Source organism: Pseudopipra pipra, chromosome 16 (assembly GCF_036250125.1).
Source record: "Pseudopipra pipra isolate bDixPip1 chromosome 16, bDixPip1.hap1, whole genome shotgun sequence".
In the NCBI taxonomy this organism is placed as follows: Eukaryota; Metazoa; Chordata; class Aves; order Passeriformes; family Pipridae; genus Pseudopipra; species Pseudopipra pipra.
Window position 1 is genome coordinate 13453134 of NC_087564.1, and position 23612 is coordinate 13476745.

Consider the following 23612-nt stretch of genomic DNA (forward strand, 5'->3'; position numbering starts at 1 on the left):
AGCCTTAGACAAAGTCAGTATCCACCCTGGGGATGGAACTTGAGTGAGCTGAGAGGTTCCTCTGCCAGCCCCTGGTTGTCCACCCCGCTTCCAAACAGAAATGAATCATCTGCTGTGGTTCAGGAGGTGCCGCAGGAGCAAGACGGGTGTAGTAAGGAGAGCCCAGAGTGGCACCAATGTCTGAACAACCCAGCTGAGAATTGCATCAGAAAGCTGCTGCTCCACCATCCCTGCAGCAGGAGCAGCACTTTCAGGAAGGAGGCACAGTCTGGGTGAGGACAGACCCAGCCTAGAAAATCAAAGCCTTGGTGTGTAAGTTCTCCTCCTGAGCTGTCAGCACTCAAAGGATGGATGCTGGTCTGTGAGAGAGTCCTCACATCACTGACTCTGCATCAGCACTGGATTTATTCACATACAACACAGAACCCCTCAGTTTGGAAGGGACCCATAAGGATCACCAAGTCCAACCCCCATCCCAGAGCACTCTGCTAAGATGCTGCAACTGTTTCCAGCTGCCCAGGGTACAAACAAGGTAGTTGTGTTTTGAGACCTGGGGGGGAAAAGTAAAATAAATAAGGTAAGCAATGAAAATATTCCATAGGTCCCAGCCTGTACCAATGCAAACCAGCAGGCAAATCTGCACCTGGGCCTGCATTCATTCCCACTTTGCAAGTTAAAGGGACAAGCCTCCTTAGTCAAATGAAGGACCTTTACATGTGGATATGATCTGAGCGACCATGGCCTTCAATTTACTACCCAGGTTAATTCTGGAGACAAGACAAACCAGCAGTACGTCCACATCTCCCTTAGGAAAGGTGTGGGGGGAAGGTTACAGTGAAAGATCCTGGCAAATACACCTTTCAGCCATCTCTGGCCTTCCCCTGGATATTCCAGGTTAATAATTTATGCTTGTACAAACAGGCAGCCAGATTCCAGGATATATTGGTTTTACTTTCTGACAGAAGATAAACACAGGCCAGCAGGCTGATGACACAGAGAGGACTTCACTTAGTATTTCCTTCTCTGTAGACCATCTTTAATCACAGAGATATGCAGAATAATCATTACAAGCATCACAGGTTGGTTGGTTAGAAGACAGAAGCAAAGAAGAACAAGGAGGCTTTGGAAGAGAAAGTAATAAAAGATCTTGTCATAAAATGAAACTAAAGTTACTGCATACTACTGAAATATGACAAAAGCCACAAAGCAGGTCAAATTTGATGCATCCAAGTCATGGAAACATCTCTGCTAATGCTTCAAAGTCTGCCCAGCTTTTGACTTATGAAGTTGCTACCCTGTGTTGGAGGTAGAGTTGCTTCAGCTCTCCTGTCCAACAGCAGGACACCAGCTCACAGCAAAAATCCCACCATTCTGAAAAACAGTTTTTGGAAGGTTGCATGGCAAAAATAACGTGCCTGAAGTGGGAAAAAAGTCTCCAAAAAAAGGAGAAAAAGCAAACATCAGCTATTCACCACAGGCTGCTCTAATGGCCCGAAGCTCACGGGCCACAATTAAAATCTTTGCTGAATCTGTTCTGTGAAATCACGTCTCATCCAAATGGTTCCGGGTATTTCGTGGAAAATACTCTGAATACCACAAGCCACCCCTTCTGAACTGCCTTTAGGAACGACTCTGCTTATCCTTGTGTTCCTGCACATAACCTTAAACGAGACTTCTCTGCAGATAAACGTCTGGGCTTAGTTCTACTGGCAGGCAACCCTGGCAGTAGAAATGCGAAAGTTTTACGTGTCTGGTTTTTTTAAGGGTGACAATCATTTATATGTGGCAGGGTACAAAAAAGTGGGGTTTATGGGAAAGATGGCTGAAGGCACCAAGTGTGTAAAAATGCAGTTTCTTTACAGCTCCCACATCACTGGACTGAAATCCACCACTTTATTCACAAACTGCAGTTTAAATCGTCACCGCAAAGGCCAAGGTTTCTATTCTAGTCCTTTTTTTGTTTGCTTTAGGAATACTTTTGGTCTTTCTCTTCGTCTGCTCGAGACTGAAATGCAGGAATCCACAGACAGCTTTAACTTCCCAGTAACCAAACCCAAACCACTGCAGCGCCTGAGAGCAGGGAGAGAAACAAACCCACAGCCAAATAAACCAATTAGCTGCATGGAGCTAATTTCATACTGCCATGTACCCTGAGTGGCCTTCACTAATGATCTCAGCATCACAGTGCCAACGAGATTTGCAACCTGAGACATAAGCCCAGCAAAAAACCCCCAAGACCCCTCTGACGTCAGGCCCCACGTTCATGCCCTGACATTGGAAGACTCGCCCTGAACTCGTGTTAAACCAGACCTTGACTACCAGATTAAAGCAATGCTTCATTATAAACCCCTCAGTTCTCAAAGAGTCGCTGGAGTTGATACACGAAGCCTTTTTGTGGCCCTTTTGTGTAGGCTGCAGTAAAAATCAAAGCCTCTTTTCAAGGCATGATCTCCTCGTGGGTTGGAACTTGGCTTTGTGTAGCCAGTTGCAAACACTAGACAACTTTGAAGAGATCTTCAAAAAACCACACACCCAGAAAGAGCCATTTTTATTAGTCCATTAACATGTCATTAAAGTTTCTACTTAGCCAGGAATCAAAATTCCATCCTACCTAAGCAGAAACTAGTCACGAATGAGAGGCAGTTCTCGCAGTGCAAACAAAACCAAGTTGACAAAACACAAGAGTTTCATCTCCAGGATTCCTAGGAATTACTCAAACTGAAACATTCTCCTGGGCGCTGACCAATCATAAGTCTTCATATCCACACCAGCAAGGGCTGATTTAGCTCTCAGTAACATAAATCACTGAAAAACCCAGCACAGGGCTGTTGGAAGAACAACTCATTAAATTCCCAGTTAACTGAGACTGTTAACACAAGACCAGTAAGGCAAGTTTAAGAATGAACTGAGATGTAAAACTTGGAGAAACACTTAAGAGTTATGGAATCAGCTGAAGAACTTTGCAGGGATAAAAGAGGGAGATCAACAGGAAGCTGAATTAATGCTGATGTACAAAATCAGAGAAAGACACACAAATCAGAGGTGGAAATAAGCTTATCAATTATCCCTCATACCAACTGTTCTTTCTCTTCTTCCCCCTCTGCTCACCCATAAGAAATGCCTGAGATAAAGGTTACCTCTCAGATTAAATCTTTCATTAAATCCCAGCTACTGCATCCATTTCCTTATGACTTTGCTACACCTTCCTGTAATCCAGGCCAAGAACCTTGTCATCCACTCCACAGAGTTCCCTATTTCCTAGATAGGCATAAACCCCAAATATCCCCGAGTGCTTGAGTCCTCCAGACCTACCCATGGGATTTATCTTTTCCATGTACCACAGGGCAAATTCCAGCCACATAAAGTTCCTATTTCTCACTCAAATTGTACTTCCAGGGGCTTTTTTTTTTAAATGTTGATTTTTTTTAGGGCAAATCTTTAATAAGCTGCTGTTTCACCGCCTTTAGCTAATTATTGGCCCTACAGTGGCTGCACAGCTGTAAGAAATATAGATGGAGATGCTGGGAAAAGAGTGAGACTGTAACTGGTGACACCCCCTCTGTCATCAAGATGCCCTTGAATTGTCACCCTCCTTCACATCCTTCTGCTTTTTCTTTGCAGACTGTCCCCAAACATGTCCACAGCACAACCACTTTCTGTGAGAACTGGAAGTTAAGAGGTAAGTCAGGTATTGCTATCACCATTTTACAGCCATTTTCAAAAACACCTCATCAATTACACAATTTTACCAGAAAATATGTTAACAGAACACAAAGTCATTTATGCCCACTGCTTTTGAAACTCAGTCCTCCACCCCCACCTATACATCTGTCAGAACCACAGCCAAGTGGGATAATGATGTTGTAAGGAGAGATTTCCCAAATTCAGTCAAGTTTTTGCTTTGCCAAAGAGTCCACAAATGGTCTCCCAACTCCCTGAAAACAAAGGACACGCTCAGGCTTCAGCTACAGCATCAGCTTCTGTACACACTAGTGAGATACAGAAATATCTGTGAAGAACTAAAATATTCTGTTAAAACCACACAGAATAATATTCTGTTCTCAGGGCAAATACCACCTCTTAGCTGAGAACTAAACAGAACCAATTTCAATGACAGAATTCCTACTGGAAATACAAAAATGGCCTTTTATATTTCCTCCACACTTCCCTGCGCAAGTTGTAGGTACTGGGATCAACACAGCTCTGGAATTCTTCCCTTATTCAATCTCTTGCATCTCCAACCACGTGTACTTGCATTGAATAATTCATATTTCCAAGCAAGTGGTGTCTACCAGGACAGGCTTCTCTGCAAGGCTTGCACATTCCTGTGCTCACACTTTGGATCAGATGCTCAGCAGCATCATCACCATAATAAAGCTAAAAACGCACCAGGAAACTATGTGGCTCAATTTTCTTAAACTGCATTAAAACTAAGGAATAAGTCCATGCTGAAGTCTCAATACTTTGCTTTTATAGTTACCCAAGCACTGCGAAAGCATCTGGAAAAAAATTCCTAAAGCATGAAAAACACGTTCCTCCACCCACATGCACTCATAGCTCGGATTCCAAACTGACTTTTACTAAGATGGCCAATATTTTGTACTTTTAACACTTGGGAGTTTTCAAAGCATCTTTTTCAACCCCCTACAAAATGTCAGTACCTAACGGGACCATAAACTCATCCCAGCGTTGCTCACAACAGGTTCCAGGCAGAGCAGGGGATTGAGCTCAAAACCAGCCCTACTCCCAGAGTCCCAGTAACAAAAAGGTCCTTTCTAGAAACACTGTCCAAATATTCAGATGTATGGATTTGTTTCTCTGGAAAATGTGAGATGAACAACAGTGAATCAACAATCAAATATAGAAAAGAAAACTTGAACACTCTAGATATTACTTGGGCAGAAATTAAGCATTAGTTGACACTTCTGTAGTGGAGAACGAGAGCTCCTGTGCTCAGTCAGCATATCAGGGAGGTGTATTTCATTTAACATGCCTCTGATCTCCACTTTCCCAAGTTAAATGTGTAAAGCCTTGGATGCCTTATTTTCATTACCAAAAAGAAGCCTGGAAGGACTCTCCCGTGCAGCTGATCATTTGCTTACTAATTCAGTACATAAAAAGCTTCTCCAATAAATATTATGTTCGCTATAAAACACAGAAATTTAGATTCCCCTTCTTCCCAGATATTCTCTGTGGGGGTACCCAGGCCACTACTACAGCTCTATGTTTTATAACCAGCTTGTGAGGCTCAAGTTACAAGTATGTTTCTGTACTAACAGCAGCTTCCCCCCCTCCCCGAAACACCATCCAATTAATGGACTTAGAGCTTTTACAAGCCATTCATTTAATAATTCCGTGAGGAAAACCTGCACGACTGCTCTCTGCTGCTTTATAACGGAGAAAAAGTGCAGAACAAGAGACCAAAACCAGAAGCAACACATTTGCGGGTGCTTAGCAGGGACCGGCAATTATTAGGAAGCCCGAGCACTCACAGCACTTAAAGCAGCTCCAGCCCTGGGGTCCTGTCCGTGGAGCAAAACAGTTTGGAAATGTCAGGAACACAACACACAACTTCTGTATTTTCCAACCCAGTATTATCTCCAGCTCTGCTCCTATTTATATATTGTTTTGCCTCGAAATATCTGCTTGTTATGCAGAAAGCAGAAAGGAGCCTGATCTGCTGCTGTGAAACACGTGTAACCTGTGAAAGCAGAAACCTCGGTATTGAAAACCTTGGCAGTGTTTGACCAGATACAGCCAAGCAACAGTTCAATAGAAACACTGAATTTCTGTCAAACAGCAAAATGTCTACAACTTCCAAGGTAAAACGAAGCAGATTTTTCATTTTAAAACCTAAAACATATGTTTTGTATCTCCAACGAGTGGCTGGTATTTACATCCCTTCACATACAGGTAGTGTCAGTATTTCAACAAGGCCATTTGAATGTTAAACACTATTTTAAAGGAGAAAAAAAATGCAATTTAACACATTCTCAATCTCAATTTAAAACTGAGATTTGCTTTTCCAGACAAAACCAGTATTTGGCTTCTTTGATATCTTCCTGCAATTAAACAAGGTACAAAATCAACTTTACAGGAACAAAAGGTTCCAGTGGGGGTATTTTAATAAACAGCAGAAAGTTAATGTCTGGTTTTCATCAAATACTAAGTAGATTGTTCAAAAGTAAGAACACTGTTATTCAAAAAATGGTGTTATGTGTAAGTTGTAAACTATGTAAACTATTAGTTCATCCCATGAGGGTTTAAATGTATCAGCAGAAGAATTATAGTTAAACAATCCACATGGAACTTTGCCTTAATGCTCAGTATTCAGGTTTGGCTCTGGGCTGCTTGGTGTTAAAACTGCCTTGTGAACCAAGAACAGGAAGCTGGCAATGGAATTGCTTAGGTGACCCAGGATGCTGCTGATCCTGAGATTAACTAACTGCCAGCAAAATGAAGAGGGAAAAGAATTCCCATCTTAAAAGCACTGAAAATATGAAACAACGAATTTTGGCAGAGTAGTTTTTAGAAGTCGTAAATAAAAGTATAAAACACTGCTGGCCACCACGGTCACAATATTCCCATTTCTTCATTCCTACTGAAGCACTTGAGCACAGAATCTCCAGTACAAGAAATTCCATAGAAAAAGAAATTTAGCCTGTACGCTATTGGGTATATGAAAAGAAGAAACCTCAGGGAAAAGCAGCACACTGGGCTTAAGCTGTTTCAGTATAACCCACAATCTCATAACATGCAGTTGCTAGAAATCTACTGCAAAGAGTAACACTCACCCAGCACCTCTTCTAGCACTACTAACTTCAGTAACTGCTACCAGAACAAATTCCAGCAGGTACTGGACTGCTTTTCAAGAGGCACAGTCAACACCCCAAATTTTTCTGCAAGTAAATGAAAAGCATTCCTTCTTTCAAGTGAGGCATCAGCACCGTATCACTGCTGTAACACCACATACCTCAGGTCAGCAAATGCCTCAGAAACCTTCCCTGATTTCCAGCACACCTCGCTGTTTTCCAGGCTCGGATTTTAACCGAGCTATGCCGAGTGCTTCTTGGCATGCTCAGAGAGAAACATAAAAAGCCTCAAGTCTTGTCATGTAAAGCTTTTCAAAGCCACAGGCCTTGCTGCCAGAGAAACTTTTTCGTGCTCTTACAGCTTTTGCCTTCCTTATTCTCAAATCTGCTGTTTGTTTTGTGGTGAGGATGAGAACAAACAGGTGAGATGGAGCAGTTCCTTCTGAAGTGACCCCAGAGCAGGCTTGGAATTAAAACTCAGGGTAGTGACAGACCATATTCAGTGAAGAGTTAAGAGAATACAAAAGCCTAGAGCCATGGGTTCATTTTGTTCTAGGCTACTCAGCAAGTGGCCAGAAACTGAACCAGCTGGAATTCATTCAGAAGTACTTCTTTCTTCCCAGAGCTCCCTGGGCTGTCGTTATCAACCTGAGGATAACAAACACATGGATCATCAAGAGGGAGTTGGTGCTGGAAAGAAGTGGCAGAGCTGAATAGCCCATAATAAATAAATGAAGTTTTGATCTTAACTTGGATCTTAGAACTGAGGTATAAATGCTTTTAATGTCTTAAGGGGAAAACTGCCCACACTAGATGGAATTAAACATTCCACTGACTTCTTTTCTTGATGGTTTCCTTGTTATCAGCTCTTACATGCCTCTATTTTTGTCTTCATTACCATTCCATATTCAAATTATATCCATCAGGTTCCAGACGATTCAAGAGGCATGTGCAAAAAACTGGGAAAAATGACACCTTGACCATCCAGATAAAATTTAAAAAAATAATTCAGGATGATTAAGTGCTGAGCTACAAAAGGGAAAAATGACTTTAATTTCCTATACAAAAGCTAAAACAGAGGTGCAAAGTTTAAAATCAGGAAGAGGGAAGAAAAACTGTGCTTGCCCAAATTAAATTCTTGGTATCACTTCTCTTCTGGAATAAGGTACATCAGCTGCTTTACAAGATTGTTTTTAATTCCTGGAAATTTTTTCAATCTCCAGTAGTTTGTCTTGTGATTATTCAGCCTGTTATAATCCCTTTCAACATCCGCCCAAGAGGCTGCAAATGCTCTCCACTGTCTCTAGTCCTTCTTTTTTTGTTCAGAGAACTCGGCTCAAACCCTCCTTGTTGACGAACGAAAAAAAACCGAGGGAGCCCCAAACACGCCCGTGTTTGTGAAGGGCACAGACGGTAAAAGGTGAGCAGCCACCTGGACAGCAGCCAGGGAATCAGCTCGTCTGGGCTTTATCAGCCCGGGCCCTGTGCCAGCCCTGCTGAACTCACCGGGGGGAGCGGGAGGGGACACAGGTGGCACCGGGGAAGGAGGGGGCTGCCAGTGGATGTGTGGGAATAAGGAAGCTGTGGCAGAGGGGAAGGAGAATGGGGCAGAAACGAGGCTTGTTCCAAAAAGAGACTACAATTACAGAGATATTAATAGCTTTGGGAAGCCAAATTTTTACAATTCATTCACCTCCTTTTGTTCTTTTGTTAACACCAGTAGAGAATCACTGTTTCTTCTATAGGACGTTTGTCCACCTGTTGCAGGAAAAACATCCCTATGTAACAAACTTTCCAAAGAATTAGTAAGAAAGCTTTTATGTAGAGGAAAAAAGTCTGATTTAATAACCAGTCCCATTGAAAAGCGACAATAAGAGAATGATGCATAAGAGACTTTTTTGGTGCTGCCATTGTTACAGGGTAAGCCCTGTCTACAAGAAGCACGTAGACACACTCCCTCCAATCCACCTAATCACCTATTAGTCACCCAAGTGGTAAATCCCTAAAAGCACTTTGGCTGGGGCCCTGCAAACTGCCAGGGTGAACCAAGTGACATCAGCTCCCATCTGATTTCCTGGCGATGGGGTGCACGTGACGGCCGCTGTGCCCGAGGGAATGTGGGTCAATCCGTGTGTGTCCCGGTGCTGGATGTTCAGGCTCTCGAGGGACACGCAGCACCGTGACTCAGGAGCAGCCCCAGCAGTGGGATCATCACTGCTCCGTGCAGGGCCCTTCCCACGGTGCTGCTCGACCTCTGGAGCGGATCTGGGAGCAGCCCGGAGCTCACACAGCAGAACGTGCCACGTGTGCCCCGGCCACGCTCCATCCACAGCCTTACTATGATGGAGAAGGCTGAAGGGCACGGGGCACGACAGCAGCCACCACCAAAAGGAAACGTCTTCCTTGAAAGTCATTAATCACCCGTTGTGTTTCCAGATTTAACAGCCCTGTGTTCCTCTCTGCAGCAGCGAGATGGACAATCCAAAACTGCTGCTGCTTTGGAGCTGGGATTAACACTGCCAGCCTGGAGATGGAGTGGGATTCCTCCCAGGACATGTCCTAGCTGGATTGGTTAACCAATAACCTCAGGGTAGCACCCCCTTCTTCCAAACAGGACTTGCAATTAGTATCAAAGTTCAGCAGATCCATATTATGCCCGTGTTATCGCTCTCTTACACAAGCAAAGCCATCCCCTTCAGGTATTTTAAGCAAAACGTCTCATTCTTGCGTGACCTAAGGGAGGCACAAAACTGAGGGCTGAATGGCACCAAACAAGATTCCATGAAAAGAAGGCTTTTATTCCAAATAAAGCTGTATCAGCCTATGTGTTACTCCCTTGTTCTAATCATATAGGCCAGCATCTATTTAAACTGCCAAGTTAATGACTTCAAATTTGATCAATAGTCTCTGTTTATTCAGCCCAGTGCTACTGACAGTCACCAGGGCTGAACAACAAAACAAACACACTGGTCAGGGCCAATCTATGGCTGAGGAAGAAAATCCAGTCCATGACAGCAAATCCCCCCCCGATGGAGTCGGAAGGTGGGGAGGGAGGTCTGTCCCTACAGACACAGACACAGCCCCTGTCCTTTGTGCCCACTAAACATTTATCCACATTATTCTGCTCACAGCCACCTTGTGAGGTGAGTGAGCTCAAGCAGAACTAACATCACAGATCCAGGGTGACTCCAACTCTTCTTCTGTGCCATCAGGCTATGCTAAAATACTTCCATTTGTTTTCAGATTAAGCCTAGTAGGACATGACAACAACAAGGGGATGTCACTAAGCCTTTGGACCATAAGCAGTGATTTCCCTCACTGTCACCATATCCACTACAGAAGGAAATTTCCTTTGGAGAAGCTTCAAAAAAGGTTGGAATCATCTTCTTGAAAGCAGGATGAAAATGTCCTTGACTGAATCTCCAGCCAAAAGATGCTAGGAATGTTTTAGTTACAGACTGGCTGCAGAGAGCAAAATAAAAATAGAGTTTAGAATGAAAACAGATAAGTAGAGCATGCCTGTAGCATTCTAGCACAGATTTTTCTTTTTTAAAGAATAAACATTTTCACTGCAAAGTCAGTCTCTCAACAGTGGCTTAACAACAATGTGTGGACCTTCCTCCCCTGGGCAATTTTTATTAACAACTTGCAAGCTACTCACTAATGGAAACTCCCTTTCCAATCCCAAGTGAATCCACAGTCACAAAGGCTGGGATCTTGGTGAAAACGCTGTAGTGCATTATTCTGACCAGGGTGTTTGGTCACAATTTTCTCAACATTATACATTCATCACTCTGCCTGCAACAGCACCTGTTTGCTGTTTTCCTTGTACAAAATGTCAGTCTCCATCACATCAATAAATTCTAATCCCACTACGGCTCCGAGATGCCTCGATCAAAGGTATTACATAAATAAACTGGAGCTTGAAGGAAAAGATAGGATGCCTCTTCCAATACAACCTTAATGTCTGTGTTTCATATTCAGACACAGGATTTTATGCAAGTGACTGACCACTTGGCTGCAGGACCCTGCAACAAAAAATACGAAGAAAGTTCTCTTAAACAAAAAGTTCTTTATCGAACTACTATATTAACACATCCAAAGTCCCAAATTTAACATCTGAAAAAACCAATACATGAGGACAGCTGGTTCAGTCAAAGCCTAAGACGTTTGCTTTCCACTTTAAATTGATTAAACAGATTCAATACACTGCATTTCGCATGGATGGTTAACAGTGCTAATATTCCAGATAAAATGAAATGCTGTATGAGGAAAATTCTCACTAGGGCTACCTCCCCCTGGATATATTCCTTGCTCTCACAGTAATTTAGTATAACGGAGGCCTAACAATTTCACTGAACAGGATTACAAAAACCAGCTCTTCACAGTTCATGGCACAGAAGCTCCCAGAAATATCTATTTCTCCACTACTTTCTCCACACAGGGAATGCACTTGAAAAACAGGCTGATGCAGCTTTGTGGGCAGCATAAAATAATATAATGTTTGTCTGCTGTTTTGTTTTTATTAAGAAGGTGATTCTTGTTTATCAAATAGTCAAGATATTAAAAGTCAGCCTTTTGTTTGCATTCATATCACTAAGAGCACACCTCAGAATCAGATATTGTCCAAGCACTGAATGACAAACTCTAGATAAAACCTAAAGAGAGAGAATTTTAATAAAAAATTTTCACGAGAGAAAAACCTTTAAACACCATTTCACTCCTTACTCCAATAAGCTATGTGGCACTAATTTGAAGTGATAGTGCTGTTCTTTTAATTAAAAAATGCCAGTAGGAGGTTGATGCAGTGGCTGATGCTGGAAGCGACGTGCTCACAGGGCACAGCTGAGGCTTTGTGTAAGGAATTAACACGAGATTTCAGCTGGGTTAAGAGGCAAAACAAAACCCTTAAGTCAAAACAAACATATAGGGAGTGTTATTACAGGTGCTTGATAAAGTCATCTGGATGTTTGCCTCAATGCTGTTAAATTCTGGAGGAAAAAATAAACCAAGAAAAAACCAAAACACTCTCACTGCAGTTGTGCAAATGCATGAATCTTGGTTTACCTATTTATGTGGAGGACTTAATTCATGTATATCCCTCCCCTTCCTACCTCAGAGCTCCTCTCTCACTCTCCTGGGTTGTTCCTTCCACATCTCCTGTCCACAGGGCTGGGACCAGGACCTGGCACCCCTCCTTGTCTCCTCTGGCAGATCATGGGAGGGTGGATTTGCTCTACCAAGCTACTCATCCCCATGAGTCCTGGAGCCCTGGTATGCTTAACATCTCTGCCTTCATCAAATTTGACTGATATCAGATGAAGAGCCAAAAATTAGTCCAGAGAAGAATGACAGGTGAGATCCCTTTTCAGCCTGGTAATTTTTTACTCTGGAAAGAAGATTAAGCTTGTCCCTAAGTTTATCCTCTGTAGACAGCTTCCATGTGCCAGGCTTCACTGCTGATTTGTGAAACACCAAAAGCCTAGAAAACCAATAAATTTAGAAGAAATCCCCCCCCCAAATATTTGCTTGATCGTTTTCCCCTCGGTCTTGCAACGTTTTTAACTCCACCAGCCCAGAGGAGGCTGGCAGCCACAACCAGCACATAAAAGAAGAGTTGTACATTGGCATCTGGGAGCACAACAATCCTTAAAACTGGCAGCTGCTCCTCCTGATACAGTCTCCCTGGGGAAGGAACATCCCAGAAACAAGCAGGACGTTCTGCCTTCACTTGGCATATGGAGCAGCAAAGAGAAGTCAGCTTATCCAAAGGCTTCTCTTATATTTACTCACCACTCCTACAATGACTATTTCAATCACGTTTACACTACCAGCATCACCTCAGACATCACAGATAAATCTGTTTTCTTCGGCTGTTTCAAAGTCTGTTTTCTCCCTGCACACTTGTAGGATTTACATCCTAAGGCAATGAGAAAAAAAACCCGTTACTACTTTCCAACTGGGCTTTATTTTCTTTTTTTTTTCCCCCTTTCTATCAAAAATAGCTCTCATCTACGTTCTAGTTCAATTTGGAAGTAGCACATGCAGACTTGATAAGCATCCTGCGAAGGAAATGCCTTGAATTGCAGACTACTTACAACACATTTTCCCAAGCAACTTTCTATAAATCCCATTTGATGGCTGGTTTGCTAATTTCTATTGAAGTTTATCAAAACATTATTTGTAGACAAGCCCAATTACTTCTCTGATTGCACAAATAAAAAAATTATAAAAGAAATGACTGTGGCTGGAAGTCTAAGCCAAGCTGCTGGGTTACACTGAAGTGTTATTTATCCTGTTAGCCGACAGACCTTTAACTGCAAGGAGGTATTTAATTTTAAACTAAAGAACACAACACAGAAAAGCACCTATTTACATGTTTCTTTTGTCTGACAAAGTCTCCTTCTCGACCATGTAAAAGCAGTGCTAAGAGCCGGTGACAGCCCAATTATTGGAGCTGATTCCATTACCCTAAGCAGATCTAGGGGTTGCAGGTTGGTGTCAGGCTGCCCGGCTGCCTCTCATAGCTGTGCTCGTTTATTGTGCTGGAACAGACACATTGAAAAATATCTCTTAACATTATTCCTTAAAAACCTTGGAAAGAAGGAATAAAAGACGTAGGTGTTCCTATTATGGCATATTAGCTGTAAATGTAACATACTGTATTTTAGTTAATTATTGCCCAATATGCAGAAGTCAGTCTTACAAAGAGCCACACACTTATTCCCACAGCCTGTGCTTTTTACAGGACGTTGGATTATTGAATGAGTGACAGGATCTCTGGGAAAAGGGGCAGAGATGCAAATCCAAGTCTGGTTACATCACACAACTTGCTTACATCACACAATTACCAAGTTGTATAAAGTCATTAAAGCCTGAGTTCACCACTGAAGCCCTTCTGAGTCCAGAACATCCACGGGCTGATGGACCACTCCATGTTTCAAAGAGCTGAACCCCTCCCTGGCACCTCTGAGCTCCCTAATTTCACTCCTGCCTTTTAACCTCATCCCACCTTATTTCAGCACTCATCTGTGCAAGGGGGGGGGGCTCAGCAGAAGTATTTTCACCCTGGTTAGAAACAATCTCAGGGGTGAGTTCACCAAATCAGCCCATCCCAGCATACACACGCCGCACACAAGAAATGGCTGGGAGGCGAAAAATCAGAGACACAGAAGTTCTCTGCAAATCCCAAAAGCCACAACATTTCAGGCATTGTTTTTTTTCCCACCAAGCCGTTTCTGCTCCCTCTGATCTGTTCAGTTGGGTGTTTACAGACACGTGAGATATGGAGATGCCCACTGCAGTGCTCAGCCTGACTGTTACCCATGTGCAGATGTTTTTGAGAAAGAGATAGGGGGGACATTGCTTGGAATTCCTGGGAATATATAGCTCTGAAGCAAACAGCTTTTCTACAGCCCAGAGAATTCACCCAATTTCTCTTTCGAAGGCTGACATCAGACCTTTAGCTTACATTCACACACTCCATTCTGAACTCAAAATTAACGGATTCTCTTCTCATTAATGTTAAAGAAACCCCTCTCAACAACGAGGTGTCTGCTAATCAGACTTACACTTGTAGGATATGACACTTCTGCATTTAAATCAGAGTTTAAAAAGAAGTTCCCCCATGCTTACAAAAATGTCTCAACACAGGAAAAGAAGCAAAACACATCAGCTGCAAGGATGAAGAACAAGGATTCCCCTGGAAGCGCATCAATCACTGGAAGTCTGAATCAAATTGAAATTCCTCGTTTTTCTAAACTCTGCACTGGTGTAGTGAAAAAATTATGTTAAGGCACCAGCACAATCCATACACTCAGTTCATTTGCAGTCTGGAGTTTTGGTGTGTTTGGTTTTTTTTTTTCACTTTTGCTCTCCAGGAAAACAGAGCACATGCATTTCAAAAGACGCTTCCTTTCCAATAAACTTTGTGGGTCACACACCCCGTGCACTAAAGGATGTAAAAACACTGACCACAGGGACTGAATTTTCTGCTGTAATGTCCGGTTGGCTCAGGGGATGCAACACAGAACCACATCCGGGTGTGAGGAAGAAAGGTCAGGACCATGAAAAAGAAAGTTCAGGCTGATGTTAGGAGTTGCCAAAATAAAGAAATTATTTTTCAATATAAATAAGAAGGCAACTGTCTTCCATGGGGCTTTAACCTTTATTTTCAGGAGAAAAATACAAAGGAGAGCTTTTAATACAGTGTTCTGGAAACACCAGGAAGATTAATCAGGAACACAGATTCAAATACGTGCAAATTTAGTTTGCTATTTTGTGAAGTAAACAAGATATGGAAACTTTAAATTCATAAGAACTTATGCATTTTATTTGAGTCTAATTATTAGAGGAAATAGGCAGATTTTTAAGGAAGACAAAAATGTATACATATGAAAAGGTCAAAAAACCCACCATTTTCCCCAATTCACTCATCCAAAAATGGCATTTCACTCCAAATAATGAAGTGTATCTAGAAAGATCTCATCTACTTGAGAAAAAAAGATTGAATCCTATCAAAAATATTTCTTTACCTACTACTGCACACCTATGAAAGCAAAAACTACTGCAAGACAAGGATAACACCAGGCTACCTATGAAGGGAAAAGAAACACATTTTATTTTCTTCAGCAGGGCTTCTTCATGATGGGCTGGGAGAGAAACATCCACCATTCAGAAAAACCAATCACGGGTAAAAACTGTACATTAGTGAGGACATTCAGGGACACACAACACTCCTGGTCAATAATACTTGGGAGTTAATAGTGTGGTTTAACACGGCCTTCATCCCTAAATGCGCTGCTGGACAGCCCTGGGAGAGACTCAGGCCCCGAAGTGTAAAACGGGAGGTTGTTACAAACGCCCGATTCCACGGGATTTTCCATCGTTTTCTTACGGTTTAGGATTATGAGCTTAACCCCTCTGAACTGCTCCATCGCACGGGAGCCACCGCGCGGGGCCGGTGCTCGCCGGGACCCTGCCAAGGACAATCCCCTCCAGCTGTGCCGAGGTGAGCACAGCTGGAACAGCTGCCTGCGGCACCCGCCGGCACCGCGGGGATTGTGCATTATTCCTGCGTGGTGCTCCCAAACAATAATGGATTGTTTCACCCACAAAACAGACGAACAAACCTTCCATTTAAATACTTTCTGTTAAATTGTATTAGTATGCGGAATAGTGCCCATATCCTCCAAAAAAAAAACCACCAAACAAACAAAAAACCAGGGAAGAGGATTTTTTTCGTGGGGGAGGGGAAGACGAGTAAAGCAGGCTCTGCCAGCTTTATCTATCTATGCTGTGAATTGGGTAGCCTTGGGGACTTTTGCCTGCTGTGCTTAGTGTCCTTGACAACAAGCCAGTTTGAATTTTGGCCTTTAACTTGACAAAAATGACTTACTGAAGAGGAAGGCATCAAGCTATTACAGCCCTGTGGAGAGATTCTTTCTAAAACAGCATGGATGCTTACTCTGCCAATTCAACTCAAGCATCCTCAGATTTATCATCCAGCTCCTACACCCCCAAAGATTCACCATGTCCATAAGAGAATATGTGAAAGAAAAACTTTCAGTGTTTTTGCTTTGTCTCCCCTTCGCATTTTACGACTTTCACAAAGAGACAGAAAACAGTAAAATATCCCGAGGGATCCCCTCTCACAAATTATTGAATTTCCCTTCAAAGGGGTGTGAAGCAAAGTTGAAAAACATGTAGCATCTTAACCTGTTACGGACCTACTGACTCCCTTTCAGCAAATATCCATTGCAGCTTTCTTCCAATATTACATTAATACTTAAATAAATATTTTTAAATTGATACATACACACTTGCTGCGTGGTTTAAGAAATCACTGCTGTCTCTGTTTTTCTGTTCCAAAAACTCCCAATACATGCACATACCTCAGCTTTTCCCTGTTCAGCATCTTAGTGTGAATCCTTGAGCTAGACTTACAGGGGGAAGCTGAATCTGCACTGAAGCAGCTGAAGTGTGACCACAGGTTTTCTTCCGCCAGTTTTCTCGTGGCAGGTGACAAATTTTTGGCAATGAGGGTCAGCAGACCAGCAAGGAGATAACATCTTGAGTTACTGCAGCAGCATTGCAGGAACTCATTTGTAAGCACCTGAAACATCACAATCTGAGAGTCTGAGAGTGGCAGCCTCCTCCCCACCAGCCAAATGCTCCGTGTCAACTACCCGCAGGCTCAACTCCAGGTTTTCCAACAGACATGCCAGAGAAGGTGAGATGGTATCAAGGTAAAAAGAGTTGGAAGTGGATCAACTCTAGTGCTGTTCTCACTGCCAAAAGAGGAGGCATCCTGGGATGGCAAAGCATCGAGGACTATTGTGAGACCTCGACAAAGACATTCCTAAACCTGAACAGATCCACAACACAGTGGTTGTCAACAAGTACTTCGAGACTCAAGATGTCCCCAGCTCCTTTGCCCCCTGGCAACTGTCGGTACAGGAAAGAACAAATCATTTTCAGTAAGTTCATTTTACTCTGGGAGAACAGATCAGCATCTGTTTCCATGAAAAATATCTAAGCCCTAATACAGGTAAAAGCTTTCAATTATATTCCAGACTTCAGTCCTTCTAGAAGTAATATTTTGACTGTTTCCAGAGGAATCACAATGGAAAAACAAAAAAAGGTTCAATTCCTAACTTAGGGAAAAAGGTGACAGATGGGACATCTCTTCTAGCCTTTTTTTTTAAATATTCTCTTCACTCAGGTCTTAACTGAGTTGCTCTGCTGTGCTCATACCTAAACTTCCCACCCAGCAGACCAATTTCATCATGTCTTCTCCAAACCACTCTGCCCTATCACGCTGCCTCCACCAAGAGAGCCCAAACCAACACGGCAGCCGAGTGAGTAGTTAACTGGAGAACCATAAATAGCAGCAAGTAATCCAACCAGAGTAATCCAACTCTAAGCATTTCAACTGGACTTGCTTCAAGTTGGGCAGCAATCCAGGTAAACCTCCAAAACACACACAGGGATGGTGTTTCCATGCAGTACTTCTGTGACCCACCATGCAAACCTCCAGCCAGCCCAGAAGCATCCGAGGGGTCTCGTGGGTCTTTATTTACAGGGGCAGTTTGAGCAGCCCCGGAGTTGCTGTCAGGAAAGTTCTGCTACTGGCACTGAGAACACTGTGGTGTAAAATCAACTTCCTCCCTGAGAAATCAAACACTGCCTGTGTTACCCCAGAACTGATGATTAATTTTGAAACACAAAGAGAAAGGATGATGCTACAAATGTTTAGAAATGTGATAGAGCTGTTCCAGGAAATGGATGAGAAAACTGTTCTTAGACTGGTGGGTATTATGGAATAAAAAAGAAGAAACCATGAACTGCACAACCACATCCCAAATTGCATTTCTTTATATGAAGACATTCAATTTGACAAAAGAAAGTTTCAAGTTAGGAATAGAGTAGTTATTGTTTCTACTTTCCCTGCCTGAGGGGGATATTCAAACAAACTCCTTCTGGTGATTTAATTTACTTCCACCAGGACAATGGTGCTGGCACAGCTTTGACTTACTGGGAGAAACAAAAAAGGAGACTCGCTCCCCATAGCCTGCCCAGAGGAAAAGGCTGCTCTCTGGATTCCCACTCGGGCAGCCCAAAAATGCCAGCTGGCTGGCTGCAAAGGCTGTGCTCTCCACTTCCTCCCAGGAAAGCAACATTTTATTTTATTTTTCTTAAAGTCCCCGTAGCTGTATGCCCTGAGCCTCTTTGCCATCTCTATCCACGGGGCTCTGAACAGCCACAAATTTACCTTCAGGAAAAAGCTCCTGCCTCCCAAGGCAAATGGGGAAGGGAGGCAGAGGCAGATTAAGCTCCTTGCTCAGCATCACACAGGAAATCTGTGGCCAAGCTCCGTGTCGAGCTCCAGCCCTGCGCTCCAATTGTGGCCGGGCCCCCGCTCCCCGCAGACGTGGGGCACAGAAAATCCTTGGGAGAACAAAATAACGAGCCGTGGATTTCGAGGCGCTCCCAGGTCACCACGCGGGAAAGGAATAAATTCGGAGCTACTCAACCGCCGCTTCCCACCGTGTTCCCCACGGCACCAAACTGGCTCGATATTCAATTCCGGCTGCCAGGGAGGCTGGGATGAGCAGAGAGCTGTTCCTGCCTTCCTGCCCCAGTGCTCTTCACCTGGAACATGTGGTCTTTCTGATGTCCAGCCCTAAAACTACAGCCACCCTATGGTGTATTTACCATGTCTGACAGAGGGATCCCTACACAGATATTCATTGTTTCTGACCATTGGACATGGAAGTGTCCAGGTCACCAATATCAGTGTTGCCATCGATCAGTGAGTCAACTCTGCGGCATCGATCCATGCATTAGCCATGAAAGGGAGGCAAAGCATCCTGACATTTGGGACACATTTTAGCCTGTGCCTCTATAACAACCCTAAGTGAACACTGCTCTTAGGGAAATGCGATGTTTTATCTTCTACTCAAAATCACTGTATTCCTTTATGGATTCCTTAAATTACAAATGGAGAAAGTCCCAAAGTCACCCATTTACCAGCTACCAACTGGTCAGGCTGTGTGGCGGGGGGTTCCCTAAACTGGGCTGACTACAGTGACCTGGAAGTGTGTGCAGGATACTCCTCTGTGTCACTTCTTTCCTCTTCTCTTTCCTAGCTGCTGCCAAGCACCACCACCTTCCCGACAGGAATCAAACCTGTCACTTATGAATCCCCTCCAGCTCTTCCCCTCACCTCACCCACTTCATCATCATCTTCCTCACTCCTCCCTGATGCTTCTGACACTACACCTGGGAGGATTCTCACCTACACCCTCCTTCCAAAATTGCCACCACCAGCAGCACAGCACCTTCCCAGGCCAGGTTTTCCAAGGAGGAAAGTGTTTCTACCCCCCTGAGGACTCTGAACTGCAGCTGAGGGAGATGCTTGGAGACGATTATTTGTATTCTTCTGTTACACAGGCTCTGGCTTCTCTGTTAAGGAAACTGTTTTGCCATCAGTCCTTGACGTGGCCATCTATACCGGAGAGCTAGGAAGTGATCCATAAAGTTTAAACTAATGCCTTTCCCTTCCCAATCTTGTCTCAGTTCCATGATGGCCCCAGAAGCCAGGCAGCTCTTAACACCTCAGCTGAGCCCCTGCTGAAGAATCCACAACCGATGAAGCCACAACACAACTTGCAGCCTGTTTTGGTAGGAGAGTTCCATGTTTAGTCCATTTCTTCATGGCCTTCCCAATTCCATCTGCATTCTTTGCCTGCAAGCTGCCTGGAACAGGCGCGTCTCCGATACCCAGCACAGTGAGACTGCAGGTTCCACCAGTACTTGTGGGTGACAGAAGAGTGTGAGCAAGACAAGTTTGAGCCTTGGGCGTGATGAACCCTTTGGAACTTCCCCAGGGAGCAGCGACTGCAGCAGCAAACACTGGTTTCAGGGAAGCACCCGGGTAAAAAGGGACACGTGCTCCGTGGAGGATCCCGAGCTGACCTGGGGAGCACAGGCACTCACAGTGTCACTTGATTCTTTCCATCCTGGTGTTGGAAAATCTGCCACTGCTGTGCTGCCCTGGTGACAGCAAGGACAGGAAAAGACCACAGGCTTAAGAGGAAGTTTTACCTTACTTTGCCTAGATCTGCTCCAAGGGGCAAGAGACAAGGCCACGAGTATCTGTGGCTCGTACGTCACCAGCAGCGGTGAAGGGTTCAGAGGAAATAAGAGGAACAGGCTTTTGGAGGAACTGAGATATGACAGGAGATGAGCATGTTTGAGATCCACAGAACATAAAGTCATTTTAACCCCCATCCAATTCACTGCTGATGTTGTTTTTTTCAATATTTCCATACAGGATGCATTATTTGCCATTTTACTTCGCTGTGATTTGCATCAGGCTAAGACTGACACTGCAAGCTGGGAGATCACTTCTGGGGATCATCAGAGGATCCAGAACTTTTAGATACATTCACACAAATAACCCCAATGTGCTGCTGACACAAGTACCTGTCCAATATATGAAGGAAAAAAATGATGTCTTTAAGAAGTCATGAGAGATTCAACCACTGCTCCCTTCCCATTGACAGGGTGATGCTCACAGGAATCCCCAGCCTAAGTGATGTTTACCCAGCTCTTTTCAGTACTGCAAAACTCAAATGGTTTCTAATCACAGGAAACACAAGGCACAGAATAAATCATAGACAGAAGAGGTCCTCTGTCTTGATCTAAATCTGCTCAAACCTCCCAATAGCCAAAGAGATGAGAAAACAACAGCCAGGTTGGCTGCAGCCATTTGAAACAGGTAAGTCAGCACCCAGTCCCAGCCAAGCCAAGAACTCAGATTGCCCAACAATTCCAAAGCTAAACCTCTCCCAGAGCAATTTATTTGTTGATTAAATACAGCAATTTTTGTCACACCACCCAGATTTCCTGCTTGTAAAAACAGAAGATGTGTTTGAGCAAGCAGGAGATTTCTTCAATACAGTTAAAAAATGGAGAGTAATAAAAAATAAATCCACCAAGTTGCTCAATAAACTGAAACTTCAGTCTCTTCCAGGAAATGTTCCCAGCTCGGAGAGAAGGCTAGTGCATGCTAAAATTTAAAAAGCATTTTGCTGCAGCATTCAGCCTTTAAAATTAAACCCAACAGCTTCTCTCTGTTATTTAAATGATCTCCTCCAGCTCAGAAGGGCTATGACCACGGCCTAAGTTACTTAACTCACATTTCTATTGACTGACTTGCATAAAAATAAGCCACATTAATGACTGAGCTGACATTTGGTATACATCACCACAAAACTCATTTCAGATCAAACATCATCCATACAACCTAAAAATATTTCCAGCCTTCTCACATCCAAGAAAAGGATTTTCAGATTTACATTATCCTCACAAACTTTGGTCTTCTGAAGCACCAGCAGTGCAGAATCAAAGGATTAAAAGAACACCAGGATTTTTATGTTATTTTGCCTCTGACTGAGTGTGTTATGTGCCAGGAGCAAGTTAACCTGTAACTGCAGTTTATCCAGCACCGTTTCCTCGTTATGTGCCAAGGATTTATGAACCCACAGACATGGGATTCCTCTCTAGGGATCAACACCGGTCACCCAGAGCAGCTCCGTGGCTCCTCCGGCCCAAGAGCTCTCCAAGTACCCACTTGTTGCCTTTGAAAGACTGGATTGGACCTCATTTTTTTAATAATTCACACAGCAGCCTCAACAAGCAGGAACTGTGTCTCTTCCCATTAAAGGAGCAGGCTCGGCAGCGACCGGAGCAGCTTCCAAAAGACTTAATCCAGATCTTCCAGGGTACAACACAAATTGGTTTATCCATCCGTGCACCCTCCCGAGGCCTCTCGGGGAGGCAGGACACACACACACACAGCCCCGGGTGTCACCTCCTGCACGGGGAAGGAACTTCCAAAGTTGAATGAAATATTTGCCAGGTGAGAGAGTAAGTCAGGGGGAAGGAGGGAAAATAATGAAACATACTTTTAAAAAAAAAAAAAGAAAAAGGCAAAAGCAACTAAATTAATGTTTTCTCGTTAGGAACTGAGTTCTCCTCCTCGGCACCCGGGAGGCTGCGGTGGGGGGGTTGTTAATTAAAGTGAAGTAAGGCAAATTATGAAAGGCTTTGCTGCAAAGCCAGTCTGTGGGAGAGGTGGCCCTGGGAATCCTCCTGGTGAAGAGGAGACCCCAGGACGGGGCAGGGTGGTGTGGCTGGAAGAAGGGGGGGACACGGGAACAAGCCCATGAGGGAAGGTGCAGAAGAGCCCCCAGGAAGGAGCAGGGTGCCCTGGTCTGCTATAGGGGGGTGCAGAAGAGACCCCAGGAAAGGGCTGGGAGGGGGCAAAGGGTGTCACAGGGACCCCCCCACACACAAGGAGGGTGCAGAAGAGACCCCATGGAGGAGCACTGTGCAGGGGATTATCACAGAGAACCCCCCAAGTTGGGAACAGCACAGAAGAGACCCCACTGAAGGGTCAGGGGGTGTGTGTGGGGTGAACGGCACCTTCCACGCGGGAGGGTGCAGAAAAGACCCCAGGAAGGAGCAGGGCGCCCTGACCTGCTGGAAAACGAGGGCAAGACAGTGACAAATCCCCCCAACCCCCAAATTTATGTCACCCCAAGGCGGGGCTCAAGCACCCCACAGAGGAGCGGGGGGGCAGGGAAAAAATATAAATACATAAGAGCAAAGAGGAGGCACCGTGGGGCCACGGAGGTGGAAGCGGAACCGAAAAGCCTTGGATAAAAGTTAAGCAGCGCTGGGAGCTCGGGCCCGGCCGCCCCTCCCCTCACGGCCAGGCCGGGGAGGGGGCGAGGGGAAGGGGGGGAGCGGACCCCGGGCCCTGCGGCCACACACACACGGCGGTGCCGCCGCCCCGTTACCTGTGAGGCGGATCTTGATGCTGGATCCGTTCCGGCGGGTACCGGGATTCGACATCGCGCCTGGAGCAGGAGGAGGAGGACGAAGAGGAGGAAGAGGAGGAGGACGAGGAGGAGAAGGAGGCGGCGGCGGCGCCGAGCTCAACCGGCGGCCCCGCGCACCCCCGCCATGCGGGCCCGCCCGCTCCTCACGATGCCAGGGGGTCCCCGGCCCCGCGTGTCGGCGGCCACCGCAGGCTCGGTCACCTCAGCCCCGCGGAGCCCCCCCGAGCCCCTTCAGCCCCCGCAGCCGCCGCCGCCGACGCGCCCGCCCGGCCCGGCCCGGCCGCGCACAACGGCGGCCACGCCCCCGACACGCCCCCGCGCACGCCGGAGGGCCGTGACGTCAGCGCGCACGGCGGCGCGGCCGCGCACGGGCGCCATGATGGGAAGG

At 44.8% G+C, this 23612-nt stretch overlaps 1 protein-coding gene across 4 annotated transcripts in view; it reads right to left on the minus strand.

Moving 5' to 3' along the window:
• Positions 1 to 23407, minus strand: part of SMURF1 (SMAD specific E3 ubiquitin protein ligase 1) — a 45599-nt gene extending 22192 nt beyond the window's left edge. For all 4 annotated transcript variants that reach the window (XM_064673238.1, XM_064673237.1, XM_064673236.1 and 1 more), the window contains exon 1: positions 23183 to 23407. In XM_064673238.1, coding sequence (XP_064529308.1) covers positions 23183 to 23237 — 55 coding nt within the window. In that variant the 5' untranslated portion in view covers positions 23238 to 23407. The remainder of the gene's footprint in view (positions 1 to 23182) is intronic.
• Between the last annotated feature and the right edge of the window lie 205 nt (positions 23408 to 23612).